Genomic DNA, 27554 nt, shown 5'->3' on the forward strand with positions numbered 1-27554 from the left:
TGAGCAGGAATTCAGGGATGCTGGGATGAGCAGGAATTCAGGGATTCAGGGATTCAGGGATACGGGGATGAGCAGGAATTCAGGGATGAGCAGGAATTCAGGGATGAGCAGGAATTCAGGGATTCAGGGATACGGGGATGAGCAGGGATGAGCAGGAATTCAGGGATGAGCAGGAATTCAGGGATTCAGGGATGAGCAGGAATTCAGGGATGAGCAGGAATTCAGGGATTCAGGGATGCTGGGATGAGCAGGGATGAGCAGGAATTCAGGAATTCAGGGATTCAGGGATGCAGGGATGCAGGGATGCTGGGATGAGCAGGGATGAGCAGGGATGAGCAGGAATTCAGGGATTCAGGGATGAGCAGGAATTCAGGAATTCAGGGATTCAGGGATGCTGGGATGAGCAGGAATTCAGGGATGAGCAGGAATTCAGGGATTCAGGGATGCAGGGATGCTGGGATGAGCAGGAATTCAGGGATGAGCAGGAATTCAGGAATTCAGGGATGCAGGGATGCTGGGATGAGCAGGAATTCAGGGATTCAGGGATGAGCAGGAATTCAGGGATTCAGGGATGCTGGGATGAGCAGGGATGAGCAGGAATTCAGGAATTCAGGGATTCAGGGATTCAGGGATACGGGGATGAGCAGGGATGAGCAGGAATTCAGGGATTCAGGAATTCAGGGATTCAGGGATGCCGGGATGAGCAGGGATGAGCTGGGAGCTGCAGCATTGCTGAGCTGTGGAAGAACTGCGGGATCTGCAGGGATTCAGGGATTAGCAGGGAAATGCAGGGATGCGGGAACACGCAGGGATTCGCGGGGATGTGCAGAGATTTGCAGGAATTCAGGGATTCAGGAGCTGCAGGGAATTGCAGGCACGTGCAGGGATGCGGAGGCTCAGGAATGACGGGATCCAGGATTCCAGAGGTTTAGGGATGCAGGGAAATGCGGGGTTTCAGGGATTCGGGAATGCGGGGATCTGTCCCTGTCCCTGTCCCTGTCCCTGTCCCTGTCCCTGTCCCTGTCCCTGTCCCTGTCCCTGTCCCTGTCAGTGCCACCTGCAGATCCGTCCCGGGAAGGTCCCCGAGCCCCCCGTGCCCCCGCCCGGGTCCCCCCAGCACCGGGAAGGGAAGGGGGGATCCCCCCGATCCCGAGGACACGGGAGCGGTACCGGGGGCGAGCACGGTGGGAGGGAGGGGGACACGGAGGGGTCTCGGGTGGCCCCGGGCGGGGTTGGGGGGACACGGAGGGGTCTCGGGTGGCCCCGGGGGATGTGGGGGACACGGAGGGGTCTCGGTGGCCCCGGGGGATGTCGGGGACACGGAAGGGTCTCGGTGGCCCCGGGCGGGGTTGGGGGGACACGGAGGGGTCTCGGTGGCCCCGGGGGATGTGGGGGACACGGAGGGGTCTCGGTGGCCCCGGGCGGGGTTGAGGGGACACGGAGGGGTCTCGGTGGCCCCGGGGGATGTCGGGGACACGGAGGGGTCTCGGTGGCCCCGGGTTGGGGACACACGGAGCTGCCATCCCCGAGGCCCCGCGGTGCCGAGGGCGGTACCGGACACCGGGAGCGGGGCGGGGGCTCCGCCTCTTCCTGCGGCGGGCGGTGAGTGCGGGGCGGCCCCGGCGGGACCGGGAGGGGAGCGGGGAGCAGCTCCCGGGGGTCCCCGCTGCTGTCCGAGGGTCCCCAGGGCTGCGCAGGGCTCCCCGTTGCTGTCGGGGTGTCACCGATGCTGCTCGGGAGGTCCCCAGTGCGATCCAAGGGTCCCCGGTCGTCCCCAGCTCTGTTTTGGGTGTCCCCAGCGCTGTTAGGGTGTCCCCAGGGCTGGTTTGGGTGTCCCCAGGGCTGTTTTGTGTGTCCCCAGCTCTCTTAGGGTGTCCCCAGCTCTGTTAGGGTGTCCCCAGGGCTGTTAGGGTGTCCCCAGCTCTGTTAGGGTGTCCCCAGGGCTGGTTTGGGTGTCCCCAGCGCTGTTAGGGTGTCCCCAGCGCTGTTAGGGTGTCCCCAGGGCTGGTTTGGGTGTCCCCAGCGCTGTTAGGGTGTCCCCAGCGCTGTTAGGGTGTCCCCAGGGCTGGTTTGAGTGTCCCCAGGGCTGGTTTGAGTGTCCCCAGCTCTGTTTGGGTGTCCCCAGCTCTGTTAGGGTGTCCCCAGGGCTGGTTTGGGTGTCCCCAGCTCTGGTTTGAGTGTCCCCAGCTCTGTTAGGGTGTCCCCAGGGTTGGTTTGGGTGTCCCCAGCTCTGGTTTGAGTGTCCCCAGCTCTGTTAGGGTGTCCCCAGGGCTGGTTTGGGTGTCCCCAGCGCTGTTAGGGTGTCCCCAGCGCTGTTAGGGTGTCCCCAGGGCTGGTTTGAGTGTCCCCAGGGCTGGTTTGAGTGTCCCCAGGGCTGGTTTGGGTGTCCCCAGCGCTGTTAGGGTGTCCCCAGGGCTGGTTTGAGTGTCCCCAGGGCTGGTTTGAGTGTCCCCAGCTCTGTTAGGGTGTCCCCAGCTCTGTTAGGGTGTCCCCAGCGCTGTTAGGGTGTCCCCAGCGCTGTTAGGGTGTCCCCGGGGCTGTTAGGGTGTCCCCAGCTCTGTTAGGGTGTCCCCAGGGCTGGTTTGGGTGTCCCCAGCTCTGGTTTGGGTGTCCCCAGCGCTGTTAGGGTGTCCCCAGCGCTGTTAGGGTGTCCCCAGCGCTGTTAGGGTGTCCCCAGGGCTGGTTTGGGTGTCCCCAGCGCTGTTAGGGTGTCCCCAGGGCTGGTTTGAGTGTCCCCAGCTCTGTTAGGGTGTCCCCAGGGCTGGTTTGGGTGTCCCCAGCTCTGTTAGGGTGTCCCCAGCTCTGTTAGGGTGTCCCCAGCTCTGTTAGGGTGTCCCCAGCGCTGTTAGGGTGTCCCCAGCGCTGTTAGGGTGTCCCCAGCTCTGTTAGGGTGTCCCCAGCTCTGTTAGGGTGTCCCCAGGGCTGGTTTGGGTGTCCCCCTGTGTCCCCCACTGATCAGCTCTCTCGGCAGGCAGCGATGCCCCTGGAGCCCCTGGTCTGTGCCCGCACGGCCACGCGGTGGGTGCTGTCCCCTCCTCGCTGTCCCCTGCTGTCCCTCACTGTCCCTCGGCTATCCCCCGTTGTCCCCCACTCTCCCCAGCTGTCCCCCCACTGTCCCCCGCAGTGTCCCCTGCTGTCCCCGCTGTCCCCCGGCCCTGCCAGGGGATGTCCCTGGGGACAATCCCCTGGGGACAGGGGATGCTGATGTCCCCGCAGGGTGAGCTCGGTGCTGAACCGGGACGTGAAGCACTTCGGGAAGCAGCACCTGTTCGATGGCAGCGAGGAGACCTGCTGGAACTCGGACCAGGTGTGGGGACAGCCCGGGGTGGGGGGGACACGGGAGCTGTCACCCCCTCCGTGTCCCCCCCGTGACACTCCTGTCCCCACCCAGGGCACGTCCCAGTGGGTCACCCTGGATTTCCCCGGCCCCGTCAGGGTCTCCCAGCTCCACATCCAGTTCCAGGGGGGATTTTCCAGCCGGCTGTGCACGCTGGAAGGTGAGGGATGCTGGGGTGGCACGGGGGTCCTGCCTCAGTTTACCCACACCTGGATCCTGCCAGCTGTGAGAGGGAGGCTCAGAGGGATTTATCAGCAATTCCCAAATGCCAGGAGGGGTTCTGGAACACCTGGAGCAGCTCTGTGGGTGAACAAAGAGGAGTTGGGAACCTCTGGGTGACCCTGGGAGGCAGGGAATATTTTGGGAGAGTACCTGGAGGGGTTCAGGAACACCAGGAGCAGCTCTGTGGGTGAATAAAGAGGAGTTGGGAGCCAGGGAATATTTTGGGAGAGCACCTGGAAGGGTTCAGGAGCCCCAGGAGCAGCTCTGTGGGTGAATAAAGAGGAGCTGGGAGCCTCTGGGTGCTTTTAGGAACCAGGGAAGATTTTGGGACAGAACCTGGAGGGGTATGGAACACCTGGAGCAGCTCTGTGGGTGAATAAAGAGGAGTTGGGAGCTTCTAGAAGCCAGAGAAAATTTTGGGAGAGCACCTGGAAGGGCTCAGAAGCCCCAGGAGCAGCTCTGTGGGTGAATAAAGAGGAGTTGTGAGCCAGGGAAGATTTTGGGAGCGCACCTGGAGCAGCTCCGTGGGTGAATAAAGAGGAGCTGGATTTTGGGAGCGCACCTGGGAGTACCTGAGGCTCCCCTCTCGCCCTCCCCAGGCTGCAGAAGCGGTGAGGAGCTGGTGAAAATATCGGAGCTGTACCCCCAGGACAGCCATGCCATGCAAATATCCTTTCCCAGGATGACGACTGCGCTGGAGGGGGGAAGGAATTGGGGGATTTTTTGGGAATTCTGCTGCTGGGCAGAGCAGGGGGCGTGACCCCCACCTGTGCCCCCCTCTCAGGGCGGGTCCCCCATCCCAATCCCAGAGTTATTCCTTCACTGGGAGCCGCAGGAATTCCAGGTGGAGGAGACGGTGCTGGATAAGCTGAAGATCACCTTTGGGAGCAGCACGGATTTCTTCGGGAGGGTGGTGGTTTATCACCTGGGGGTGCTGGGGGAGAGGCTCTAGGGCTGTCCCCACCTTGGTGTCCCCTAGGGTGACACCGGCGAGGGACACGGGTGAGTGAGGGGACCATTAAAATAAATTAAATTAAATTAAATTATATATAAATTATTTATATAAATAATATATTATATTATATTATATTATATCATATCATATCATATCATATCATATCATATCATATCATATTATATTATATTATATTATATATTACATTATATTATATTATATATTCTATTATATATAATAATACATATAATATAATATAATATAATATAATATAATATAAATCTTATATATATAATATAATATCTATAATATCTATATTATATATATTATATACTATAATAATATATAATATATAATATTATTATATTACATTATATATATATTAATATATGTATTTATATATAAATAATATATATAAAATATATTCCTGCTTTTTCCTGGCTGCTCCAGGGAAATGAGCCCTCGGGGGTTTGGCTTTAGGACAGGGAAACGTCCCCTCCCTGTGCTGTCGCTTTGGGGCCACCCCTGACAAATTTAATTTTAAAATTTTTAATTTTTTAAATTTAAATCTAACGTTTTCCCGTCTGCCAGAATCCCGCAGGATTTTTCCTCCTGGCTGTGGCAGCGTTATGGGAGCTTCCCTTTCCAGGACAGGAATTCCAGGAGATGCTGAGGGGAAGACTTTGACTCAGTTTCCCCCAAAAACTGGGATTGGGAATGGATCTGGGATGGATGCAGCAGAAAAGGCTCCACGGAGCCGCTTCCAAATTTAATTCCACCGAATTTAATTCCAATTAAGAGTTTGCTTCCAATGGAAAACACGGAGCAGGCAGGGCTGGAACGAGTGTCCCTGGATTTCAGGCGTGGCAGCCGTGCACGGAGGGCAGAAATTCCCGGATTTCTCCTGGTCGGGATGAGGCCGTGGTGATCCCGGGAATCACTTCTTCTTCCTCTTGTTCTGGAACAGCTTCAGGATGTGGTTCTCCATCACCTGCTGCACTGAGGGTGGCAGAGGGGTGGAATTCAGGGAAGCTGCTCCGGGAAGGAGCCGGTCACCGTTTCCCTCTTGTTTTCTGAGGGGAAAATCCATTTTCTGAGGGGAAAATCCTTGTTTTCTGAGGGGAAAATCCTTTTTTTTCTGAGGGGAAAATCCTTGTTTTCTGAGGGGAAAATCCTTTTTTTTTCTGAGGGGAAAATCCTTGTTTTCTGAGGGGAAAATCCTTTTTTTTCTGAGGGGAAAATCCTTGTTTTCTGAGGGGAAAATCCTTTTTTTTTCTGAGGGGAAAATCCTTTTTTTTTCTGAGGGGAAAATCCTTTTTTTTCTGAGGGGAAAATCCTTTTTTTTCTGAGGGGAAAATCCTTGTTTTCTGAGGGGAAATCCCTGTTTTCTGAGGGAAAACCCTTATTTTCTCAGGGGAAAACCCACATTTTCTGAGGGAAACCCATATTTTCTGAGGCAGAACCCCTGCTTTGCGAGGAAAATCCCTGTTTTACAAGGAAAACCCCTGTTTTCTGAGGGAAATCCCTCTTTTCCAAGGAAAACCCCTGTTTTCTGAGGGAAAACCCTTATTTTCTCAGGGGAAAACCCACATTTTCTGAGGCAGAACCACGCTTTGCGAGGGAAAATCCCTGTTTTCTGAGGAAAAATCCCTGTTTTCTGAGGGGAAAAATCCCCGTTTTCTGAGGGAAACCCACACTTTCTGAGGCAAATATCCCTGTTTTCCGAGGAAAATCCCTGCTTTCCGAGGAAAACCCCTGTTTTCCTCAGGGGAACACTCACCTTTCTTGTGTCCCAGAGCCACGGCCAGGTCCATGGGGGTGTATCCCGAATCCGCCTCCTCCGTCAGGTCAGCGCCGCAGGCTGCGGGGTCGGGAACGAGAGCTTGGGAAAAAGGGACCCCAAAATCCGCCCCTCGCCCCCCGGGATCTGTTCCCGAGGCTGGGAAGCAGCGATTCCAGCGGCGGGGATCACCGGGATTTGTGTCTTACCCAGCAGGGCCTCCACGCACTTGACGTGGTTCCCGCGCACGGCGTAGAGCAGGGGCGTGCCCCCGTTCTGTGGGGAGGGAAAAGTCATTGCCGAGCTCCCGCAGATCCCGGGGCATTCCCTCAGGAGATCCCTGATCCTCCTTTCGTCCTCTCCCAGCTCCAGACTGGGATCTGATGGGATTCCACAGCCGGCCTTGCCCAGTTTGAGGCTGGGACTCACTGGGATCCCATTCCAGCCTCTCCCAGTTCCAAACTGGGATCCCATTCCAGCCTGTCCCAGCTCCAAACTGGGATCCCATTCCAGCCTCTCCCAGCTCCAAACTGGGACTCACTGGGATCCCATTTCAGCCTGTCCCAGCTCCAAACTGGGATCCCATTCCAGCCTGTCCCAGCTCCAAACTGGGACTCACTGGGATCCCATTCCAGCCTGTCCCAGCTCCAAACTGGGATTCACTGGGATCCCATTCCAGCATGTCCCAGCTCCAAACTGGGATTCACTGGGATCCCATTCCAGCCTGTCCCAGCTCCAAACTGGGATTTACTGGGATCCCATTCCAGCCTGTCCCAGCTCCAAACTGGGATCCCATTCCAGCCTGTCCCAGCTCCAAACTGGGATTTACTGGGATCCCATTCCAGCCTCTCCCAGCTCCAAACTGGGATCCCATTCCAGCCTGTCCCAGCTCCAAACTGGGATTTACTGGGATCCCATTCCAGCCTGTCCCAGCTCCAAACTGGGATTTACTGGGATCCCATTCCAGCCTGTCCCAGCTCCAAACTGGGATTTACTGGGATCCCATTCCAGCCTCTCCCAGCTCCAAACTGGGATCCCATTCCAGCCTGTCCCAGCTCCAAACTGGGATTTACTGGGATCCCATTCCAGCCTGTCCCAGCTCCAAACTGGGATTTACTGGGATCCCATTCCAGCCTCTCCCAGCTCCAAACTGGGATCCCATTCCAGCCTCTCCCAATTCCAGTCTGGTGTCCCCTGGCTGTGCTGGTGGCACTGAGGAGGTTTATCCTGGTGTCCCCTCGGTCCTCATTATCCCTAAAGTCCCCTGTGTCCTCTGCTGTCCCCAGTGTCCCCAGTGTCCCTGGTGTCCCCCACTGTCCCCCTGCTGTCTCTGCTGTCCCCCCACTGTACCCCTGTCCCCACTGTCCCCCCACTGTCCCCTCACTGTCCCCACTGTCCCTTCGCTGTCCCCGCTGTCCCTTCACTGTCCCCGCTGTCCCCCTGTCCCCACTGTCCCTTCGCTGTCCCCTCTGTCCCCACTGTCCCCTCACTGTCCCCTCTGTCCCCGCTGTCCCCTGGCCGCGCAGGTGTCCTCACCCAGTCGTAGGTGTTGATGTCCACGTCCCTGTCCAGCAGCATGGTGACGATGTCGGTGTAGCCGCCCATGCTGGCCAGGGCCAGCGCGCTCTCCCTCTCCTTGGCCAGCGCGTGAGGGTCAGCGCCCTGGGGACAGCCACGGCCGGGGGACACTGCCAGGTGACCCTGACACAGCCACCCCTGCCCGCACCAGAATCCTCACTGGGATTTATTTCAATTTTCCAGTTCCCTCCCCTGACAAAAATCCTTACTGGGAATATTTCAATTATTTTTGAATTTGAATTTTCCAGTTCCTTCCCCTGACCAAAATCCTTAACTGGGAATATTTGAATTATCCCCTGACCAAAATCCTTAACTGGGAATATTTCAATTATTTTTTGAATTTTCCAGTTCCCTCCCCTGACCAAAACCCTTATTGGGAATATTTGAATATTCCAGTTCCTTCCCCTGACCAAAATCCTTAACTGGGAATATTTCAATTATTTTTTGAATTTTCCAGTTCCTTCCCCTGACAAAAATCCTTACTGGGAATTATTTTTGAATTTGAATATTCCAGTTCCCTCCCTGGACCAGAATCCTCACTGGGAATATTTCAAATTTCCAGTTCCTTCCCCTGACCAAAATCCTTAACTGGGAATATTTCAATTATCCCCTGACCAAAATCCTTAACTGGGAATATTTGAATTATCCCCTGACCAAAATCCTTAACTGGGAATATTTCAATTATCCCCTGACCAAAATCCTTAACTGGGAATATTTGAATTATCCCCTGACCAAAATCCTTAACTGGGAATATTTCAATTATTTTTGAATTTGAATTTTCCAGTTCCTTCCCCTGACTAAAACCCTTATTGGGAATATTTGAATTTTCCTCTGTCCTGATGGATCCTCAGCCCTTTTTTCCGCTGGATTTTGGAAGCCCCTGGAGCTGGGAAGTGTCCCAGGGCTCACCCATTCCAGGAGGTGCCGGACGGTCTCGATCTCCCCGAAAGCTGCAGCCCAGATCAGGGGGGTGAAGCCTCTCTCGTCGGGTTTGTTCACCAAATTCTCACCTGGGCAGGTGAAAACAACCAGGGTGAACCCCCTGTGCTCCCAGTTAAACCAGTAAAGGCTGGAAAAACACCTCAAGCAGCTGCTGATTTGATGATTTTTGGGGATTTTTTTCCCCCATCTCCAAAACTGGAAAAATCTTCCCCCCCCAAAAAAATAAAACCAAAAACCCACCCCCAGTTCTGGTGGTTTTAATTCTGAGTGCAAACCAAGCCGAGGGTTGGAGGGGACCTGGCAGGTCCTGGCAGGGACAAAGGGACACCAACCTTTCCTCAGGTGCTCCTTCAGCTGGATGAGCTCCCCTTGGGCAGCCAGCTGGTGGATGGACAGCGCTGCAAGAGACAAATCCATCAGGAAAAGCAATTCCCTGCGAATCTGGGCCAGAGGGAGCTGCTCCAGGGTGGCCCCAGCCCCTCTCCTGCTGTCCCCAAAATCCTGGGGTGGCCCCAATCCCTTTCCTGCTGTCCCCAAAATCCTGAGGTGGCCCCAATTCCTCTCCTGATGTCCCCAAAATTCTGGGGTGGTCCCCAATCCCTCTCCTGATCTCCCCAAATTCCTGAGGTGTCTCCAACCCCTCTCCTGATCTCCCCAAAATCCCAAGGTGGTCCCCAATCCCTCTCCTGATGTCCCCAAAATCCCAAGGTGGTGCCCAATCCCTCTCCTGATGTCCCCAAATTCCTGGGGTGTCTCAAATCCTTTCTCTGATGTCCCCAAATTCCCGAGGTGGCCCCAACCCCTCTCCTGATGTCCCCAAAATCCCAAGGTGGCCCAAACCCTTTTCCTATTGTCCCCAAATTCCTGGGGTGTCTCAAATCCTTTCCCTGCTGTCCCCAAATTCCTGGGGTGGCCCCAACCCCTCTCCTGATCTCCCCAAATTCCCAGGGGTGTCACAACCCCTCTCCTGATGTCCCCAAAATCCCAAGGTGGCCCAAACCCTTTCCCTACTGTCCCCAAATTCCCAGGGTGGCACCAATCCTTTCCCTGCTGTCCCCAAATTCCCAGAGTGTCCCCAACCCCTCTCCTGCTCTCCCCAAATTCCTGGGGTGTCCCCAACCCCTCTCCTGATCTCCCCAAATTCCCAGGGTGTCCCCAACCCCTCTCCTGATGTCCCCAAATTCCCAGGGTGTCCCCAACCCCTCTCCTGCTCTCCCCAAATTCCCAGGGTGTCCCCAACCCCTCTCCTGCTCTCCCCAAACTCCTGGGGTGGCCCCAACCCCTCTCCTGCTCTCCCCAAATTCCCAGGGTGTCCCCAACCCCTCTCCTGATGTCCCCAAATTCCCGAGGTGGCCCCAACCCCTCTCCTGCTCTCCCCAAATTCCCAGGGTGTCCCCAACCCCTCTCCTGCTGTCCCCAACCCCGAGGTGGCCCCGGGCACTCACTGTCCAGAGTGGCTGGCAGCGCTGACACCTCGTTGCCTCGCTGTCTGTTGGTCAAGGTGTTGGAATGTTTCAGGGGGAAACCTGCCAGGGACAGCACAATCCAGAGGGTTTTCATTTAATTTCTATTAATTTTTATTAATTCTCTATTAATTTGGGTTTATTCTCTGTTGATTTGTTTGTTCTCCATTTATTTTGGGTTTATTGGCTTTGTTTTTTATTTGTTTTGGGTCTGTTCTCTGTCAAGTTTGGGTTTGTTCTCTCTGTATGTTTTGCTGTTTTCTGTTAAATTTTCTGTTTGTTTTCTATTAATTTGGGGTTTCTTCTTGATTTATTTATTTATTCTATTATTTATTTATATTATATTTATATATTTATTATTTTATATATTATTATTTATATATTATATTTATTTATATTATTATTTATTCTGTTTATTTATTTATTTATTTGGATTTATTCTCTTAATTTTGGGTTTATTCACTATTAGTTTAGGGTTCATTCCCTATTTATTCTCTACTTATTTGTTTATTCTTTACTAATTCTTGACTAATTTCAGGCTTGTTTTCAATTTATTAATTTCAGGTTTATTTTCTAATAATTCTGGGTATATTCTTCATTAATTTCAGGTTTTATTCTCTACTTATTCCCTATTAATTTTGGATTTATTCTCCATTAATGTTGGGTTTATTCTCTACTAATTTCGGGGTTTATTTTATATTCATTTAGTCTCTATTAGTTTCAGGTTTCTTCTCTATTTACTTATTTATTCTCTATTCATACTGGGTTTATTTTCTTAATTTTGAGTTTATTCTCAATTTATTTATTTATCCTCTATTATTTTTGGGTTTATTCTCTAATATATTCTCTCATAATTTCAGATTTATTCTCCTTTAATTTCAGGCTTTATTCTCTATTCCATAATTTCATGTTCATTCTCTTATTTATTCTTTAATTTATTCTCTACTAATTTAAGATTTATTCTCTATTAATTTCAGGATTATTCTCTATTAATTTCTAGTTCATTTTCTATTTATTTATTCTCTATTCATTTATTCTCTATTAATTTATTTATTAGTTTATCCTCTATTAATTTTGCCCTTACTCTCTACTAATTTCAACCCAACTCTTTATTTATTTCCTTATTCCCTATTAATTTAAGTTTATTTTCCATTTATTTATGATCCACCCTCCCATTTCCCATCCTTGCCGAGCTCCACTTGGGAATCCCAAAGCGTTTCCAGACCCAGATCCGCGTTTTTTTGGGGGAAAAATCCAAGGAAAATGCGATTCCCATCTCCAATTCCAGCGTGGAGCTGCAGCGACCTCTCAGGGCTGGCAGGAGGAGCCGGCACCAAACTTTGGGATTGGGATTTTCCACCTTTCAGCCTCTTTCCCCGGATTTTTTGGGATCAGAGATGCCTGGAATTTTTCCCCCTCCGTGCCACACTCACCATCCAGGGCCGGGGGCTCGCTGCTGCTGCTCTGGGAATCCATGGAAGCAGCCGAGGAATTCCGCAGGGTCTCGGCTCCACCTGCAATCCACGGGATTCTCTGGGATCCTTTGGGATCCTTTGGGATTCTCTGGGATCCTTTGGGATCCTTTGGGATTCTCTGGGATCCTTTGGGATCCTTTGGGATCCTTTGGGATTTCTTTGGGATTCTCTGGGATTTTTTGGGGGGGGATTTCTTTGGGATTCTCTGGGATTCTTTGGGATTCTTTGGGATCCTTTGGGATTCTCTCAGATTCTTTGGGATTCTTTTGGATTCTCTGGGATTCTTTGGGATCCTTTGGGATCCTTTGGGATTCTCTGGGATCCTTTGGGATTCTTTGGGATTCTCTGGGATTTCTCTGGGATTCCTCTGGGATCCTTTGGGATCCTTTGGGATTCTCTGGGATTCTTTGGGATTCTCTGGGATCCTTTGGGATTCTCTGGGATTCTTTGGGATCCTTTGGGATTCTCTGGGATTTCTCTGGGATTCCTCTGGGATCCTTTGGGATCCTTTGGGATTCTCTGGGATCCTTTGGGATTCTCTGGGATTTCTCTGGGATTCCTCTGGGATCCTTTGGGATCCTTTGGGATTCTCTGGATGGAATCCACCATGGGAACTTTGGGATCACCCATGGTGGCGGTGGTGGGGATTTTTGGGGTGTCCTGGGCCGGATGATCCCATTGAGCTCAGTAGATCCCAAGCAGATCCCAGTTTCCAGGAGGATCCCGGATCCAGTTTGTCCCCCAGCATTCCCAACTCACCGTCGCCGCATTCCGGGAGCGCCACATCCCGATCCTGCTGGGGACAGGCCGAGGGGACCCCGCTGTCCCCCATGGCCACCAGCTCCTCCGCTGCCTTTTCACCCAATTCCCCCTTTTTTCACCCAATTCCAGGGGGGCTTCCCGACACCGCCGGCTGCTCCTTCACCTTCCCGGCACACGGATGGGTTGGGAACAGGGGGGAAAACAGGGATGTGTGGACCCTGAGCGCTTGTGAGCCCCAAACTGCAGCGGGGTTTGGGGTCCCCTCTGCCCGCCCCATTCCTAAGGACCCCCCTTATTCTCCTCATCCTATTCCTGGGGTCCCCCTTATTCTCCACATCCCTGTTCCTGGGATCCCCTTTTCCCTATTCCTGGGGTCCCCCTTATTCTCCTCATCCCTGTTCCTGGGATCCCCTTTTCCCTGTTCCTGGGATCCCCCTTTTCTCTCCACATGCCTGTTCCTGGGATCCCCTTTTCCCTGTTCCTGGGATCTCCCTTATTCTCCTCATCCTATTCCTGGGATCCCCCATTTCCCTCCTCATCCTGTTCCTGGGATCCCCTTTTCGCTATTCCTGGGATCCCCCTTTTCTCTCCACATCCCTGTTCCTGGGATCCCCCTTATTCTCCTCATCCTGTTTCTGGGATCCCCCTTATTCTTCTCATACTATTCCTGGGATCCCCCATTTCCCTCCTCATCCTGTTCCTGGGATCCCCTTTTCGCTATTCCTGGGATCCCCCCTTTCTCTCCACATCCCTGTTCCTGGGGTCTCTCTCACCCTTCCTATCCCTATTTTTGGGGTTCTCCTCTCCCTATCCCTGTTCCTGGGGTCCCCCTTTCCCTTCCCATCCCAATTCCTGGGATCCCTCTCTGTTCCCATCCCAATTCCTGGGATTCCTCTCTGTTCCCATCCCAATTCCTGGGATCCCTCTCTGTTCCCATCCCAATTCCCGGCACTTCCGACACTCCCAACCGCCGCTCCCCGAGCTCGGCCCCGGGATCCCCGGGACCCTCCCGTCCCTTCTCCCCATCCCCTCACCGCCGTCTCCGCTCCCCGCTCCCGTTCCGTTCCCTCTCCCGTTCCCTCTCCCATTCCCATTCCCGTTCCCGTTCCCTCTCCCGTTCCCGTTCCCTCTCCCATTCCCGTTCCCGTTCCCTCTCCCGTTCCCGTTCCCTCTCCCGCTCCCGTTCCGTTCCCTCTCCCGTTCCCGTTCCCGTTCCCGGTCTCACCGCGGCCTCCCCGGCGCTCTCCCCCCTCACTTCCCGTTGCTGCGGCGGGCCCGGCCCGGGGGGGTTCGGGGATCGCGGCCTTAAAGCGACACAAGGGACGGGCCCGGGGTGGCCGTGGGGCAGCGGGACCGCCTGGCCTCGGGGACACCTCAGGGACACCCCGGGGACACCTCGGGGACACCTCGGGAAGAACCAAGCGGAGCAAAGGCCGCGACACCCCCAGACCCCTCTGAGGGCAGCGGGGCCGCGGCGGCCCGAGCCGGGCACGGCTACACCGGGAGCCACCGAGCGAACCGGGATCCACCGAGCGTCCCCGGGGGTGACGAACCGGGATCCACCGAGCGAACCGGGATCCACCGAGCGTCCCCGGGGGTGACAATTGTGGGGACCCCCTTGTCCCAGCGCTGAAGCGGAACGTTGTCACCGCGGCCGCGTTCCCAGCCGGGGCTGTTTTCTCCGCAGGGTCCCCGGGGGGGCGGTTCCGGGGGGGCACCGGCGGAAGCGGAAGTGGCGGCGGGCGGGATGGAGGAGGCGGAGATGCAGCTGAAGGTGAAGAAAGGTGGGAATGGGAAAATCGGGAATGGGAAAATCGGGAATGGGGAAAACGGGATCGGGAAGGGCCCGGTGGGGTGCGGGAGAGGCTCCGCTGCCGTGATTTGGCCGGTGGCGGTGGAACGCTGCGTGTGGGCGTGTTGGGATTGGATTCCCGGCCTTTATCCCTCAGTGGTGGAGTCGGGAATATCCCGGGATATCCCTTGGGAAGTTTTCTTATGGAGTTGTGGGGGAATATTTCTGAGGATTCGTGTGGGTTGCCCTGGATTTTCATGGAGATATTTCTGTGGAGATGTTTCTGTTTCATTCCATGGATTTCCATGATATCTATGGTGAGATTTCCATGGATTTCTGTGGATTTCCATGGAGATATTTCTGTGGATTTCCATGGATGGATTTCCATTATATCTACGGATTTCCATGGAGAGATTTCCTTGAATTTCCATGGATTTCTGTAGAATTCCATGGAGATATTTCTGTGGATTTCCATGGATGGATTTCCATGGATTTCTGTGGATTTCTACTGAGATATTTCCATGGATTTCCATGATATCTATGGATGGATTACTGTAGATTTCCATGGATGGATTTCCCTGATATTTATGGTGAGATTTCCATGGATTTCTGTGGATTTCCATGGGGATGTTTCCATGGATGGATTTCCCTGATATTTATGGTGAGATTTCCATGGATTTCTGTGGATTTCCCTGTCGATATTTCCATGGATTTCTGTGGATTTCCCTGTCAATATTTCCATGGATTTCTGTGGATTTCCCTGTCGATATTTCCATGGATTTCTGTGGATTTCCCTGGAGATATTTCCATGGATTTCCCTGATATTTATGGTGAGATTTCCATGGATTTCTGTGGATTTCCATGGTGAGATTTCCATGGATTTCTGTGGATTTCCGTGGTGAGATTTCCGTGGATTTCTGTGGATTTCCCTGTCAATATTTCCATGGATTTCCCTGATATTTATGGTGAGATTTCCATGGATTTCTGTGGATTTCCATGGGGATATTTCCATGGATTTCCCTGATATTTATGGTGAGATTTCCATGGATTTCTGTGGATTTCCCTGTCGATATTTCCATGGATTTCCCTGATATTTATGGTGAGATTTCCATGGATTTCTGTGGATTTCCCTGTCGATATTTCCATGGATATCTGTGGATTTCCCTGTCGATATTTCCATGGATTTCTGTGGATTTCCATGGGGATATTTCCATGGATTTCCCTGATATTTATGGTGAGATTTCCATGGATTTCTGTGGATTTCCATGGGGGCATTTCCATGGATTTCTGTGGATTTCCCTGTCGATATTTCCATGGATATCTGTGGATTTCCCTGTCGATATTTCCATGGATTTCCCTGATATTTATGGCGAGATTTCCATGGATTTCTGTGGATTTCCATGGAGATATTTCCATGGATTTCTGTGGATTTCCATGGTGAGATTTCCATGGATTTCCCTGATATTTATGGTGAGATTTCCATGGATTTCTCTGGATTTCCCTGGGGATATTTCCATGGATTTCCCTGATATTTATGGTGAGATTTCCATGGATTTCTGTGGATTTCCCTGTCGATATTTCCATGGATTTCTGTGGATTTCCATGTTGAGATTTCCATGGATTTCTGTGGATTTCCCTGTCAATATTTCCATGGATTTCCCTGATATTTATGGTGAGATTTCCATGGATTTCTGTGGATTTCCCTGTCGATATTTCCATGGATTTCTGTGGATTTCCCTGGAGATATTTCCATGGATTTCCCTGATATTTATGGTGAGATTTCCATGGATTTCTGTGGATTTCCATGGTGAGATTTCCATGGATTTCTGTGGATTTCCGTGGTGAGATTTCCGTGGATTTCTGTGGATTTCCCTGTCAATATTTCCATGGATTTCCCTGATATTTATGGTGAGATTTCCATGGATTTCTGTGGATTTCCCTGTCGATATTTCCATGGATTTCTGTGGATTTCCCTGTCGATATTTCCATGGATATCTGTGGATTTCCATGGAGATATTTCCATGGATTTCTGTGGATTTCCATGGAGATATTTCCATGGATTTCTGTGGATTTCCCTGTCAATATTTCCGTGGATTTCTGTGGATTTCCATGGTGAGATTTCCATGGATTTCTGTGGATTTCCCTGTCGATATTTCCATGGATTTCTGTGGATTTCCCTGTCGATATTTCCATGGATATCTGTGGATTTCCCTGTCGATATTTCCATGGATTTCCCTGATATTTATGGCGAGATTTCCATGGATTTCTGTGGATTTCCATGGAGATATTTCCATGGATTTCTGTGGATTTCCATGGTGAGATTTCCATGGATTTCCCTGATATTTATGGTGAGATTTCCATGGATTTCTCTGGATTTCCCTGGGGATATTTCCATGGATTTCCCTGATATTTATGGTGAGATTTCCATGGATTTCTGTGGATTTCCCTGTCGATATTTCCATGGATTTCTGTGGATTTCCCTGGAGATATTTCCATGGATTTCCCTGATATTTATGGTGAGATTTCCATGGATTTCTGTGGATTTCCCTGGGGATATTTCCATGGATTTCTGTAGATTTCCCTGTCGATATTTCCATGGATTTCTGTGGATTTCCCTGTCAATATTTCCATGGATTTCCCTGATATTTATGGTGAGATTTCCATGGATTTCTGTGGATTTCCATGGGGATATTTCCATGGATTTCCCTGATATTTATGGTGAGATTTCCATGGATTTCTGTGGATTTCCATGGTGAGATTTCCATGGATTTCTGTGGATTTCCGTGGTGAGATTTCCGTGGATTTCTGTGGATTTCCCTGTCAATATTTCCATGGATTTCCCTGATATTTATGGTGAGATTTCCATGGATTTCTGTGGATTTCCCTGTCGATATTTCCATGGATTTCTGTGGATTTCCATGGAGATATTTCCGTGGATTTCTGTGGATTTCCCTGTCGATATTTCCATGGATTTCCCTGATATTTATGGTGAGATTTCCATGGATTTTTCCTGTTTTTTCCCCGGCAGTGACGGACAAGTTCACGGAGAGCCTGTACGTGCTGGCCAACGAGCCGTCAGTGGCGCTGTTCCGGCTGCAGGAGCACGTGCGCCGCTCCCTGCCCGAGCTGGCCCAGCACAAGGTGGGTCCCCAAGATCCCAGGGATCATCCAGCCCTGGATCCTTGGGAATTCTGCCTCCCAGACAGGAATTCCATCCCGAAAATCCCGGATCAGTCGTGGTTTGGAGCCGGTCTTTGCGGCTTGGAATTCCGTGCCTTGTCCTAAATCCATTTCCAGTTTCGTTTTTAGGGACTGGGAGCAGCTCCAGGGTTTCCCCTGGATCCTTTTCCCACTTTTCTTGGGCAGTCCCAGGGATGGAGCTTCCCTGGGAATCCCTTCCCAAATTCTCCTTTTCCAGTTTGAACCCATTCCCTGTGTCCTGGGATCCCATCCCTGATCCCAAATCTCCTGGAACTCTGAGGTTTCCCTGGAGCTTCATTTTTCCCACTTTCTTGGGCACTTCCAGGGATCCAGGGGCAGCCACAGCTTTCCTGGGAATTCCATTCCCACCCTCCCAGCCAGGAATCCCTTCCCAAATTCCCCATTCCCAGTTTAAACCCATTCCCTGTGTCCTGGGATCCCATCCCTGATCCCAAATCCCTCTCCAGCTCCCTTTTTAGGGACTGGGAGCAGCTCCAGGGTTTCTCTGGATCCTTTTCCCACTTTTCTTGGGCAGTCCCAGGGATGGAGCTTCCCTGGGAATTCCATTCCCACCCTTCCAGCCAGGAATCCCTTCCCAAAATCCCCTTTTCCAGTTTGAACCCCTTCTCTGTGTCCTGGAATTCCATCCCAAATCCCTCTCCAGCTCTCCTGGAGCTCTCCAAGGTTTCCCTGGAGCTTTTCTTTTCCCACTTGGGCACTTCCAGGGATGGAGCCTCCCTGGGAATTCCAGCCCATTCCCTCCCAGCCAGGAATTCCTTCCCAAATTCCCCATTCCCAGTTTAAACCCATTCCCTGTGTCCTGGGATTCCATCCCTGATCCCAAATCCATCTCCAGCTCTCCCAGAGCTCCTTTAGGGACAGGGAGCAGCTCTGAGGTTTCCCTGGAGCTTCTCCCACTTTCCTTGGACACTCCCAGGGATGGAGCAGCCACGGCTTCCCTGGGAATTCCATCCCATTCCCTTCCCAGCCAGGAATTCCTTCCCAAATCTCCCCATTCCCAGTTGAGATCCTGCCTAATCCATGGATTTCCCTTCCCAGTCGGACATGCAGAGCTGGGAGGAGCAGAGCCAGGGAGCCATTTACACCGTGGAATACGCCTGCAGGTACTGGAATTCCCGGAATTCCGGGCTGGAAACACAGCAGGATCCAGGGAATGAGGGTGGGAAGACTTTGGGATTTGGGAGGAGCTTTGATCAGCAGTAATTTTCACTTTGAGGGTGGAATTCCCGGAATTCCGGGCTGGAAACACAGCAGGATCCAGGGAACGAGCTGGGATTTGGGATGAGCTTTGAGCTCTTACCAGGAATTATCATTTGAGGTTGGAATTCCTGGAATTCCGGGCTGGAAACACAGCAGGATCCAGGGAACGAGCTGGGATTTGGGATGAGCTTTGAGCTCTTAGCAGGAATTATCATTTGAGGGTGGAATTCCTGGAATTCCGGGCTGGAAAACACAGCAGGATCCAGGGAACGAGCTGGGATTTGGGATGAGCTTTGAGCTCTTACCAGGAATTATCATTTGAGGGTGAAATTCTTGGAATTCCGGGCTGGAAACACAGCAGGATCCAGGGAATAAGGGTGGGAAGACTTTGGGATTTGGGATGAGCTTTGAGCTCTTACCAGGAATTATCATTTGAGGTTGGAATTCCTGGAATTCCGGGCTGGAAACACAGCAGGATCCAGGGAACGAGCTGGGATTTGGGATGAGCTTTGAGCTCTTAGCAGGGTGAAATTCCTGGAATTCCAGGAGATCCAGGGAACGAGGATGGGAAAATCTGGGATTTGAGAATTAGCAGGAACCTCAGGGCTTTCAAATTGATTTTTTTTCCCCTAATTCCCACACCTCAAACATGAGATTTCCCGGGATTAGAGGGGAAACAAGCAGAATTTGGGAATTCCAGCCCCTCCACCTCCCACTTTTCCCACTTTTCCCACTTTTCCAGTGCCATCAAGAACATGACTGACAGCAGTGTTTACTTCAAGAGCATCGACAGCCTCCTCAAACATTCCATAGCCATGAAGGAGCAGCTCAACGCCGCCCAGGGCCGCAGGTATCCGGCAAAATCCCGGGAAAAGAATTCCAGGATTATCCAGGATATCATTCCCAGCTTTTTTCCCCATTCCCCTGGGGTGAAAAAAGCAATTTTTTATGGAAAAGTGGGGGGAAAAAAAAAAAAATCGAATTTTTAGGGAGGTTTGGTTGTGTTAAAGGGAGGGTTTGGAATTTTGGGATGCTGGGATTGGGAAGGGGCTGCTCTGATCCCAATTTTTTTGGGTAGAATTCCTAAGGAATTGGTAGCAGCTCCTGAAATATCCTGGAGAGGTTTGGGTGATCCTGGTGGATTTGAAGCTGTGGAATTTGCGGATTTTTGGGATTTATTTTTGGGATTTTTTTGGTGATTTTTTATTTATTTTTTTACTTTTTTATTTCAGTTTTGAGGTTTTTTTTTTATTTTGGGGAATTTTTAATTTTTGGGGGAATTTTGGGGATTTTTTTGTGGGGGATATTTGGGATTTTTTAGGATAATTTTTAATTTTTTGAGGGATTTCTTTTATTTTTTGTGTTTTTTTGGGGGGATTTTTTAATTTGTAGCAATTTTTTTTCTTTTTTTTTGAGGATTTTGAGGATTTTTCATGTGGAAATCTTTTTGGGTGATATTTCAGGATATTTTTTTCCTTTGGAATTGTTTTAGGGGGTCCTTTTGGGGGAATTTTTTGGAGGAGGGGGAATTAATTTTTTAATTCCTCAAGGGATTTTTTTGGGATTTATTTTGATTTTTTGGGATTTTCCACAATTAGCTTCACAGAAACCCCAAAATTCCCAAAATTTTCAGACAGCTGGATCTGACTTTTCCCATTTTTTTCCCACAGCACCATCACCCCCCAATCCAAAAATCCTCCAAGCACTTCCTGATTTTTTTTTTTCCATCCTCAATTTCCCAGCCTTGGAAAGAAGCGGAAAAACCACAGGTAGAGAAAAAACCCTGGAATTCCCAGGAAAAAAAAAAAAAAAAACCTGGAAAATCCCAAATCCTGCTTTTTGGGACCTTTTTTCTATGGGAAAAACCAAAAAAAAAACTGGATGGTTTTGTGTTTATCCTCAAAAAAAAAAAACCCCAAACTCTTGCTTTGGGAATTTTCCATAAAAATAAAAAACAAAACTGGAATGTGGGCACACTCCAAACTTTTGTTGAGGAGGAATTCTCCAAGGAGAAGCTTTTCCAGAGGGTGCCAAGGAATTTCTGGATTTGGTTTTAATGAGGACGAGAATAAAAAGGAGGAAAAAAAAAATCCCCAAAAAAAAAAACTCAACAAGAAGAAGAAAAAATTTCCTTTGAAATGTTTTAAACTTTTCTCCTGTCGCCGTGGGAGCTGCTTTTGTTTTTTTCCTGAGGTCGTGGAGCAAAAAAAATGTGGAATTTTGGGTTTTCAGAGGAGAAAAGGAATTGTGGCATTCCTTAAAATCCTACAAAAAAAAAAGATTTATTTTTATTTCCTTTGTCTCTTGGTTTTGGAGGTGACTGGAAAGAGGCAGAGCTTTGGTGTGTGGATCCCTCCTGGATCCGGGATTTTCCAGGGATGCAGGACTCGGAATTCCAGGGGAATTGGTCTTGGGATAACAACTGGATTTTGGGATAATAACAGTGGCACCCCAAACTCCTTCTCTGTCACCCCAAATCTGATTTTTCTCACCCTAAATCTGCTTTTTTGCACCCTAAATCTGATTTTTCTCAACCCAAACCTCCTTTTTCCAACCCCAAATCTGATTTTCCCACCCCAAATCTGATTTTTCCCACCCCAAATCTGATTTTTCTCATCCCAAACCTCCTTTTTCCCACCCCAAATTGCTTTTTCCCACCTCAAATCCCCTTCCTGATACCCCAAATATGACTTTTCCCATCCCAAATCTGATTTTTCCCATTCCAAACCTCCTTTTTCCAACCCCAAATCTGATTTTTCCCACCCCAAATCTGATTTTTCCAACCCCAAATCTGATTTTTCCCACCCCAAATCTGATTTTTTTCACCCCAAATCTGATTTTTCCCACCCAAATCTGATTTTTTTCACCCCAAATCTGATTTTTCCAACCCCAAATCTGATTTTTTTCACCCCAAATCTGATTTTTCCCACCCCAAATCTGATTTATCCCCCCCCAAATCTGATTTTTTTCACCCAAATCTGATTTTTCCCATCCCAAACCTGTTTTTCCCACCCCAATCCTGATTTTCCCCACCCCAAAACCCCTCCTCGATCCCAGGGTCGTGCTGAGGATGAGGATGGAGCAGGGAGGAAGGAGAAGGGCGGGAAAATCAGCCGAAATCTGCCGGAAAAGGACGGAATTCTCGTGAAAAATTCCAATTTCCGCTTCTCATCCCCAATTTCCAGATCCTTTCCCACAGCTGGGATGGGCTGGGATGGATCTGGGGGGCTCCAGGCGGGCAGCAGAGGGATTTTGGCTGTGGATAAAAGCCCAAAATCCTGATTTTTCCAGGGAAAAAACACCAAAAACATGGAAAAAAACCCAACACCCTCTCCGGAACTGCGAATCCCGGGAAGCTCCTGGGAAAAAATCCCGATTTTCCTTCACACCAGGGTGGAATCCTTGGTGGATTTGCGAGCCATGGCATTCCTCATCTCCCTCGTGATGACATTCCAAGGTTTTCCCTGCTCCCGGAGCAATCCCGAATCCGCCGAGAGCGTCCTGTGCGTGCGCGACAATTCCCGCTGGGATTCCCGCTGGGATTCCTTCTGGAATGATTCCCTCTTGGATTCCTTCTGGGATTCCTTCTGGAATTCCCTCTGGGATGATTCCCTCTGGGATTCCTTGCTCCTGGCGCCGCCAGCCGAGCTCAGGTTGCTGCTGGAGGCCGAGCCCGGCTGGGATTTGCGCTGCGGGAAAAGCGGGAAGGAGAATTCCCGGCGGATTTCCGCGGGAGCCGCGTTCCCGTCCTCCCCGGGCCGGGCGCAGTCGTTCTCGTACAAGGATTGGGAAAGCTCCCAGCGGCTCCGCTGGGAAATTTGGGAAATGTGGGAAGCGCGGAGCAGCGCGTGGAGCACGGAGATGAGCAGGACGAGAATTCCGGAGGTCAGGATGCAGGCGCCGGCGATCCCGGCCTCCAGCTGGAACAGCAGCAGCATGAAAAGGGCCAGAGCTGCGGGAAAAACGGGATTCGGGAATTCTGGGAATGGCTGAGGATGGAAAAGAGCTCTGGGACGTCCTGAGGAACCACCAAGAAAATGGGATTTGGGAATTCCAGGACATCCTGAGGAGCCACCAGGAAAACGGGATTCGGGAATTCCGGGAATGGCTGAGGATGGAAAAGAGCTCAGGGACACCCTGAGGAACTGCTGGGAAAATGGGATTTGGGAATTCTGGGAATGGCTGAGGATGGAAAAGAGCTCAGGGACACCCTGAGGAACCACCAGGAAAACGGGATTCGGGAATTCCGGGAATGGCTGAGGATGGAAAAGAGCTTAGGAGCTGGCAGGAAAAAGGGATGGATTTGGGAATTCCGGGACATCCTGAGGAACTGCTGGGAAAATGGGACTCAGGAATTCCGGGACATCCTGAGGAGCCCGCCAGGAAAACGGGATTTGGGAATTCCGGGAATGGCTGAGGATGGAAAAAAGCTCATGGACACCCTGAGGAGCCACTGGGAATGCTGGGAATCTGGGAATGCTGGGATTCTGGGAATGCTGGGATTCTGGGAATACTGGGGATACTGGGAATGCTGGGATTCTGGGAATACTGGGGATACTGGGAATGCTGGGAATCTGGGAATGCTGGGAATCTGGGAATGCTGGGGACACTGGGATTCTGGGAATCTGGGAATGCTGGGATTTTGGGAATGCTGGGAATCTGGGAATGCTGGGAATACTGGGAATGCTGGGATTCTGGGAATCTGGGAATGCTGGGATTCTGGGAATACTGGGAATGCTGGGATTCTGGGAATGCTGGGAATCTGGGAATGCTGGGAATACTGGGAATGCTGGGATTCTGGGAATGCTGGGATTCTGTGAATGCTGGGATTCTGGGAATGCTGGTGGGACACGTGCCTGTGAGGTAGAGGCAGACCCCGCAGCAGAAGAGGCCGATGGCCGCGTGCCGGACACTCCGGCTGTCCAGGAGGAACCAGTCTGCCCTGGAAAAGAGGGAAAAGAGGGAAAACTGAGCCTCTGGAAAGGCTCCGAGCCCAGGGAAAAACATCTGGAATTGAGGAGCTCCGGACTGATCCCGGTCCTGATCCGAGCCCAGGGAAAAACATCTGGAATTGAGGAATTCAAAATTGGATTTTGTCCTGATTTGAGCCCAGGAAAAAAATCTGGAATTGAGAAACTCCAGACTGATCCTGGTCCTGATCCGAACACGGGGAAAAACATCTGGAATGAGGAGCTCCGGACTGATCCTGGTCCTGATCTGAACACGGGGAAAAAATGTGGAATTCAGGAATTCAAAATTGGTTTTTGTCCTGATCCAAGCCCAGGAAAAAATGTGGAATTCAGGAATTCAAAATTGGTTTTTGTCCTGATTTGAGCCCAAGGAAAAACTCTGGAATTGAGAAACTCCAGACTGATCCTGGTCCTGATCCGAGCCCAGGAAAAAATCTGGAATTCAGGAATTCAAAATTGGATTTTGTCCTGATTTGAGCCCAAGGAAAAACTCTGGAATTGAGAAACTCCAGACTGATCTTGGTCCTGATCCGAGCACGGGGAAAAAATGTGGAATTGAGGAATTCAAAATTGGTTTTTGTCCTGATCCAAGCCCAGGAAAAAATGTGGAATTCAGGAATTCAAAATTGGTTTTTGTCCTGATCCGAGCCCAGGAAAAATTTGGAATTGAGGAACTCGATTTTTTTTTGATTTTTGTCCCATTCCAAGCCCAGGAAAAATTGAGGAATTCAAATTTAATTCTTGTCCCGCTCCTTCCAAACTCAGGAAGAATTTCTGGAATTGAGGAATTCAGGATTGGTTCTTGTCCCTCTCCAGCTCGAGGTGACATCCCAAAGCTCCCCTGGAGATTCCCAGGGAAAACAATTCCTTAAATCCTCCTAAAATTCAAATTATTCAAAATACAAAATATTGAAAATATTAAAATTCAAACTCTTTTAGCTCTGGGAATTGTTGGGAATGGAATTTTTCCTCTCTCATCCCCTCAAAATCCCCAAATTTCCTCTTCCATTTACACATTTACACCCCAAAATCCAAACCAGGAAAATCCACAATTCCCGAAGGGGGGGTGGAATTTTTTTTTTTTCCCAGCAAAAAAATAAAGCCGAGTTTATTGTGAGAATTTAATTTAATTTTTTTTGGGGGGTGGGGGGCTGTTTTTAGGGAAATATTTTCTCTCTCCTCCGTTAATGAAGCGTTGGAAGAGGCCGAGGAGGCGCTGCTGGAATTTTTCCAGCCCGGTGCTGCGTGGGATTGATTGGATTCTCTAATTAAGGATAAAAAGTGGCTGTTGGAACATCGTCATTCCCTGGAAATGAGTTTTAATTCTGAAAGCTCCCAAAACTTGGTGAGGCTCCCCCTGCCATCACCTTTAAAATCCTTTAAAGTCCTTTAAAATCCTTTAAAATTCTTTAAAATCCTTTAAAATTCTTTAAAATCTGATTATTCCCGAGTTATTTTTTTTAATTCTGGCTCAGGAGCCCATCCCAGATCCATGAAAAAAACCAGACCCTTCTGAGCCCCCCCAGACCCCTCTGAGCCCCCCCAGACCCTTCTGAGCCCCCCCAGACCCTTCTGAACCCCCCCAGACCCTTCTGAGCCCCCCCAGACCCCTCTGAGCCCCCCCAGACCCCTCCGAACCTCCCCAGACCCCTCTGAGCCCCCCCAGACCCTCCTGAGCCCCCCCAGACCCCTCCGAACCCCCCCAGACCCTTCTGAGCCCCCCCCAGACCCCTCTGAGCCCCCCCAGACCCCTCTGAGCCCCCCCAGACCCTCCTGAGCCCCCCCAGACCCTTCTGAGCCCCCCCAGACCCCTCTGAACCCCCCCAGACCCCTCTGAGCCCCCCCAGACCCCTCTGAGCCCCCCAGACCCTCCTGAGCCCCCCCAGACCCTTCTGAGCCCCCCCAGACCCCTCTGAGGCCCCCGGCACCTCCTGAGCCCCCCCAGACCCCTCCGAGCCCCCCCAGACCCTTCTGAGCCCCCCCAGACCCCTCCGAGCCCCCCCAGACCCTCCTGAGCCCCCCCAGACCCTTCTGAGCCCCCCCAGACCCTCCTGAGCACCCCCCAGACCCCTCCGAGCCCCCCGGTCCCTCCTGTCCATCCCCCAGACCCCTCGGAGCATCCCCACCTCTCCCGAGCCCCCCCAGCCCCGGTTCCCCGGTTCTCCCGAGCCCCCCCGGTTCTCCCGAGCCCCCCCAGCCCCGGTTCTCCCGAGCCCCCTCGGTTCTCCCGAGCCCCCCGGTTCTCCCGAGCCCCCCCGGTTCTCCCGAGCCCCCCAGCCCCGGTTCTCCCGAGCCCCCCGGTTCCCCAGCCCCGGTTCCCCGATTCTCCCGAGCCCCCCGGTTCTCCCGAGCCCCCCCGCCCCGGTTCTCCCGAGCCCCGTGGTTCTCCCGGTTCCCCGGTTCCCCAGTTCTCCCGAGCCCCCCGGTTCTCCCGAGCCCCCCGGTTCTCCCGAGCCCCCCGGTTCCCCAGTTCTCCCGAGCCCCCCCGGTTCTCCCGGTTCCCCCCGGTTCTCCCGAGCCCCCCGTTCCCGGTGGCCCCGCGGCTCTCACCGCTCGCCCCCGGGCTGTCCCCGGCACAGCTCGGTGCTGCAGTAGCCGTGCAGGAGGCAGAGCAGGAGGCAGCTCACGTTGAGCACCAGGCAGAGCGCGGCCAGCACGGCCGATACCGGCAGCAGAGCGGCGGCCACCGGCTCCGGGAGCGCCCCGGTACCGGCGGCGGCCCGGCCCGACGGGAGCTGGAAGATGAGGCTGGAGGAGAGCAGGGCCATGGCAGCGGACAAGGTCCCGAAGAGCAGCAGAACCGTCAGGGCTCGCTGCGGGTACGCGGAGGGCATGGCGGGACCGGGACCGGGACCGGGACCGGGAATGGGAACCGGGAACGGAACCGGGAACCGGGAATGGAACCGGGAATGGGAACCGGGAACGGAACCGGGAATGGGAACCGGGACCGGAACCGGGAATGGAACCGGGAACGGAATCGGGAACGGAACCGGGAATGGGAACCGGGAACCGGGAACCGGGAATGGGAATCGGGAATGGAACCGGGAACGGAACCGGGACCGGAACCGGGACCGGAACCGGGAATGGGAACTGGGAATGGGAACTGGGAATGGGAACCGGGGAACGGAACCGGGAATGGGAACCGGGAACGGAACCGGGAACGGAACCGGGAATGGGAACCGGGAACGGAACCGGGAACGGAACCGGGAATGGGAACCGGGGCAACCGCGGGGTTCCGAGTAGGGAATCGGGAATGGGAACCGGGAATGGGAACCGGGAATAGGAACCGGGAACGGGAGCGCCTCCGCTCCGCGGTGTCCGGCGGGGCGGGCCGGTCCTGCCTCCGGTCCTGCCTCCGGTCCTGCCTCCGGTCCTGCCTCCGGTCCCGCCTCCGGTCCTGCCTCCGCCCCCGGCGGAGCCTCCCGGGGGTGGAGGGAGCAGGAGCGGAGGTGGGGACTGAGCACGGACGGACAGACGGACAGCGCTGGCTCCCCCCGTTCCCAGCCCTGCTTCTCCCTGGGAAAAGGCCGGGATTGAGCCCCCGGTCCCCGGTGGGCGCGGGGGGAATCCCGCGGCGCTTCCCCCATCCCGCACCCCCCGGGAGCGGCGGCTCCTCGGGGATTGTCCCGCACGGAGCTCCCGGAACGTTCCCGGTCCCGCAGAGGCTGAGAAAGGACCCTGGAAGCGACCCCTGGGACCCCCCCCGAGTTTCCCACGCCTTGGGAATATCCTGGGAAGCGGAATCGCCTTTTCCTTCGGGATCCGCCCCGCCAGCGCCTCCCCCGGGATCGGGGAGGTTCCAAACGGGATCAAATCAGGAAAATTCACCCCAAGGGTCACCCCGAACCCTGGGAAA

General features: G+C 52.2%; 4 protein-coding genes across 16 annotated transcripts; 2 read left to right on the forward strand and 2 right to left on the reverse strand.

Annotated features, from left to right (window-relative positions):
* Positions 1–2858: 2858 nt before the first annotated feature.
* Positions 2859–4602, forward strand: NR2C2AP (nuclear receptor 2C2 associated protein). Its single transcript, XM_086862977.1, has 4 exons — positions 2859–3018; positions 3217–3307; positions 3392–3497; positions 4159–4602. Exons 1-4 carry the CDS (start codon positions 2978–2980, stop codon positions 4317–4319), a joined length of 399 nt encoding a protein of 132 aa, XP_086719103.1. The 5' UTR covers positions 2859–2977; the 3' UTR covers positions 4320–4602.
* Positions 4603–5275: 673 nt separating this feature from the next.
* Positions 5276–14229, reverse strand: RFXANK (regulatory factor X associated ankyrin containing protein). Of its 9 annotated transcripts, none has more exons than XM_086862496.1 (10): positions 14068–14229; positions 12512–12677; positions 11711–11791; positions 10260–10340; positions 9147–9212; positions 8782–8882; positions 7831–7956; positions 6504–6570; positions 6295–6375; positions 5276–5513 (listed from the first exon to the last, which is right to left on the reverse strand). In XM_086862496.1, the coding sequence occupies exons 2-10, from the start codon at positions 12582–12584 to the stop codon at positions 5452–5454; spliced, it is 738 nt and encodes a 245-aa protein (XP_086718622.1). In that variant the 5' UTR covers positions 12585–12677; positions 14068–14229; the 3' UTR covers positions 5276–5451. The 9 variants fall into 9 exon arrangements, with proteins under 9 accessions (XP_086718622.1, XP_086718621.1, XP_086718624.1 ...); XM_086862495.1 differs by having other exon boundaries at positions 13740–14219; XM_086862498.1 differs by having other exon boundaries at positions 5276–5587; positions 13740–14188.
* BORCS8 (BLOC-1 related complex subunit 8) lies at positions 14151–25000 on the forward strand. 5 transcript variants are annotated; one of them, XR_002869493.2, is made up of 6 exons: positions 14151–14298; positions 17335–17447; positions 18567–18631; positions 19471–19578; positions 20399–20497; positions 21786–25000. XR_002869493.2 is itself a non-coding variant. In XM_023943033.2 (5 exons), the coding sequence occupies exons 1-5, from the start codon at positions 14262–14264 to the stop codon at positions 20439–20441; spliced, it is 366 nt and encodes a 121-aa protein (XP_023798801.1). In that variant the 5' UTR covers positions 14151–14261; the 3' UTR covers positions 20442–21019. The 5 variants fall into 5 exon arrangements, 1 of the variants encoding a protein (XP_023798801.1); XR_002869491.2 differs by having other exon boundaries at positions 22020–25000; XR_015279127.1 differs by having other exon boundaries at positions 24844–25000.
* Positions 22112–27367, reverse strand: LOC111940376 (transmembrane protein 221). Its single transcript, XM_086862500.1, has 4 exons — positions 26249–27367; positions 23585–23670; positions 22364–22680; positions 22112–22276 (listed from the first exon to the last, which is right to left on the reverse strand). The coding sequence occupies exons 1-4, from the start codon at positions 27283–27285 to the stop codon at positions 22112–22114; spliced, it is 1605 nt and encodes a 534-aa protein (XP_086718626.1). The 5' UTR covers positions 27286–27367.
* Positions 27368–27554: the final 187 nt, after the last annotated feature.

This window comes from Cyanistes caeruleus, chromosome 25, assembly GCF_971803275.1.
Source record: "Cyanistes caeruleus chromosome 25, bCyaCae1.hap1.1, whole genome shotgun sequence".
NCBI lineage: Eukaryota > Metazoa > Chordata > Aves > Passeriformes > Paridae > Cyanistes > Cyanistes caeruleus.

Excerpts from the sequence above, each read along its gene's own strand:
- NR2C2AP (XM_086862977.1), top strand. The coding sequence starts at position 2,978 with ATGCCCCTGGAGCCCCTGGTCTGTGCCCGCACGGCCACGCG. Across the intron at positions 3,019-3,216 it reads TGTGCCCGCACGGCCACGCG|GGTGAGCTCGGTGCTGAACC; the intron begins GTGGGTGCTGTC and ends ATGTCCCCGCAG. Across the intron at positions 3,498-4,158 it reads CCGGCTGTGCACGCTGGAAG|GCTGCAGAAGCGGTGAGGAG; the intron begins GTGAGGGATGCT and ends CGCCCTCCCCAG.
- RFXANK (XM_086862490.1), bottom strand. The coding sequence starts at position 12,584 with ATGGGGGACAGCGGGGTCCCCTCGGCCTGTCCCCAGCAGGATCGGGAT. Across the intron at positions 11,792-12,511 it reads GCTCCCGGAATGCGGCGACG|GTGGAGCCGAGACCCTGCGG; the intron begins GTGAGTTGGGAA and ends CGTGGATTGCAG. Across the intron at positions 10,341-11,710 it reads CGAGCCCCCGGCCCTGGATG|GTTTCCCCCTGAAACATTCC; the intron begins GTGAGTGTGGCA and ends TGTCCCTGGCAG.
- BORCS8 (XM_023943033.2), top strand. The coding sequence starts at position 14,262 with ATGGAGGAGGCGGAGATGCAGCTGAAGGTGAAGAAAG. Across the intron at positions 18,632-19,470 it reads ACCGTGGAATACGCCTGCAG|TGCCATCAAGAACATGACTG; the intron begins GTACTGGAATTC and ends CCACTTTTCCAG. Across the intron at positions 19,579-20,398 it reads AACGCCGCCCAGGGCCGCAG|CACCATCACCCCCCAATCCA; the intron begins GTATCCGGCAAA and ends TTTTTCCCACAG.
- LOC111940376 (XM_086862500.1), bottom strand. The coding sequence starts at position 27,285 with ATGGGGGAAGCGCCGCGGGATTCCCCCCGCGCCCACCGGGGACCGGGG. Across the intron at positions 23,671-26,248 it reads GGACAGCCCGGGGGCGAGCG|GGCAGACTGGTTCCTCCTGG; the intron begins GTGAGAGCCGCG and ends CCTCTTTTCCAG. Across the intron at positions 22,681-23,584 it reads GGTCTGCCTCTACCTCACAG|CTCTGGCCCTTTTCATGCTG; the intron begins GCACGTGTCCCA and ends TTTTTCCCGCAG.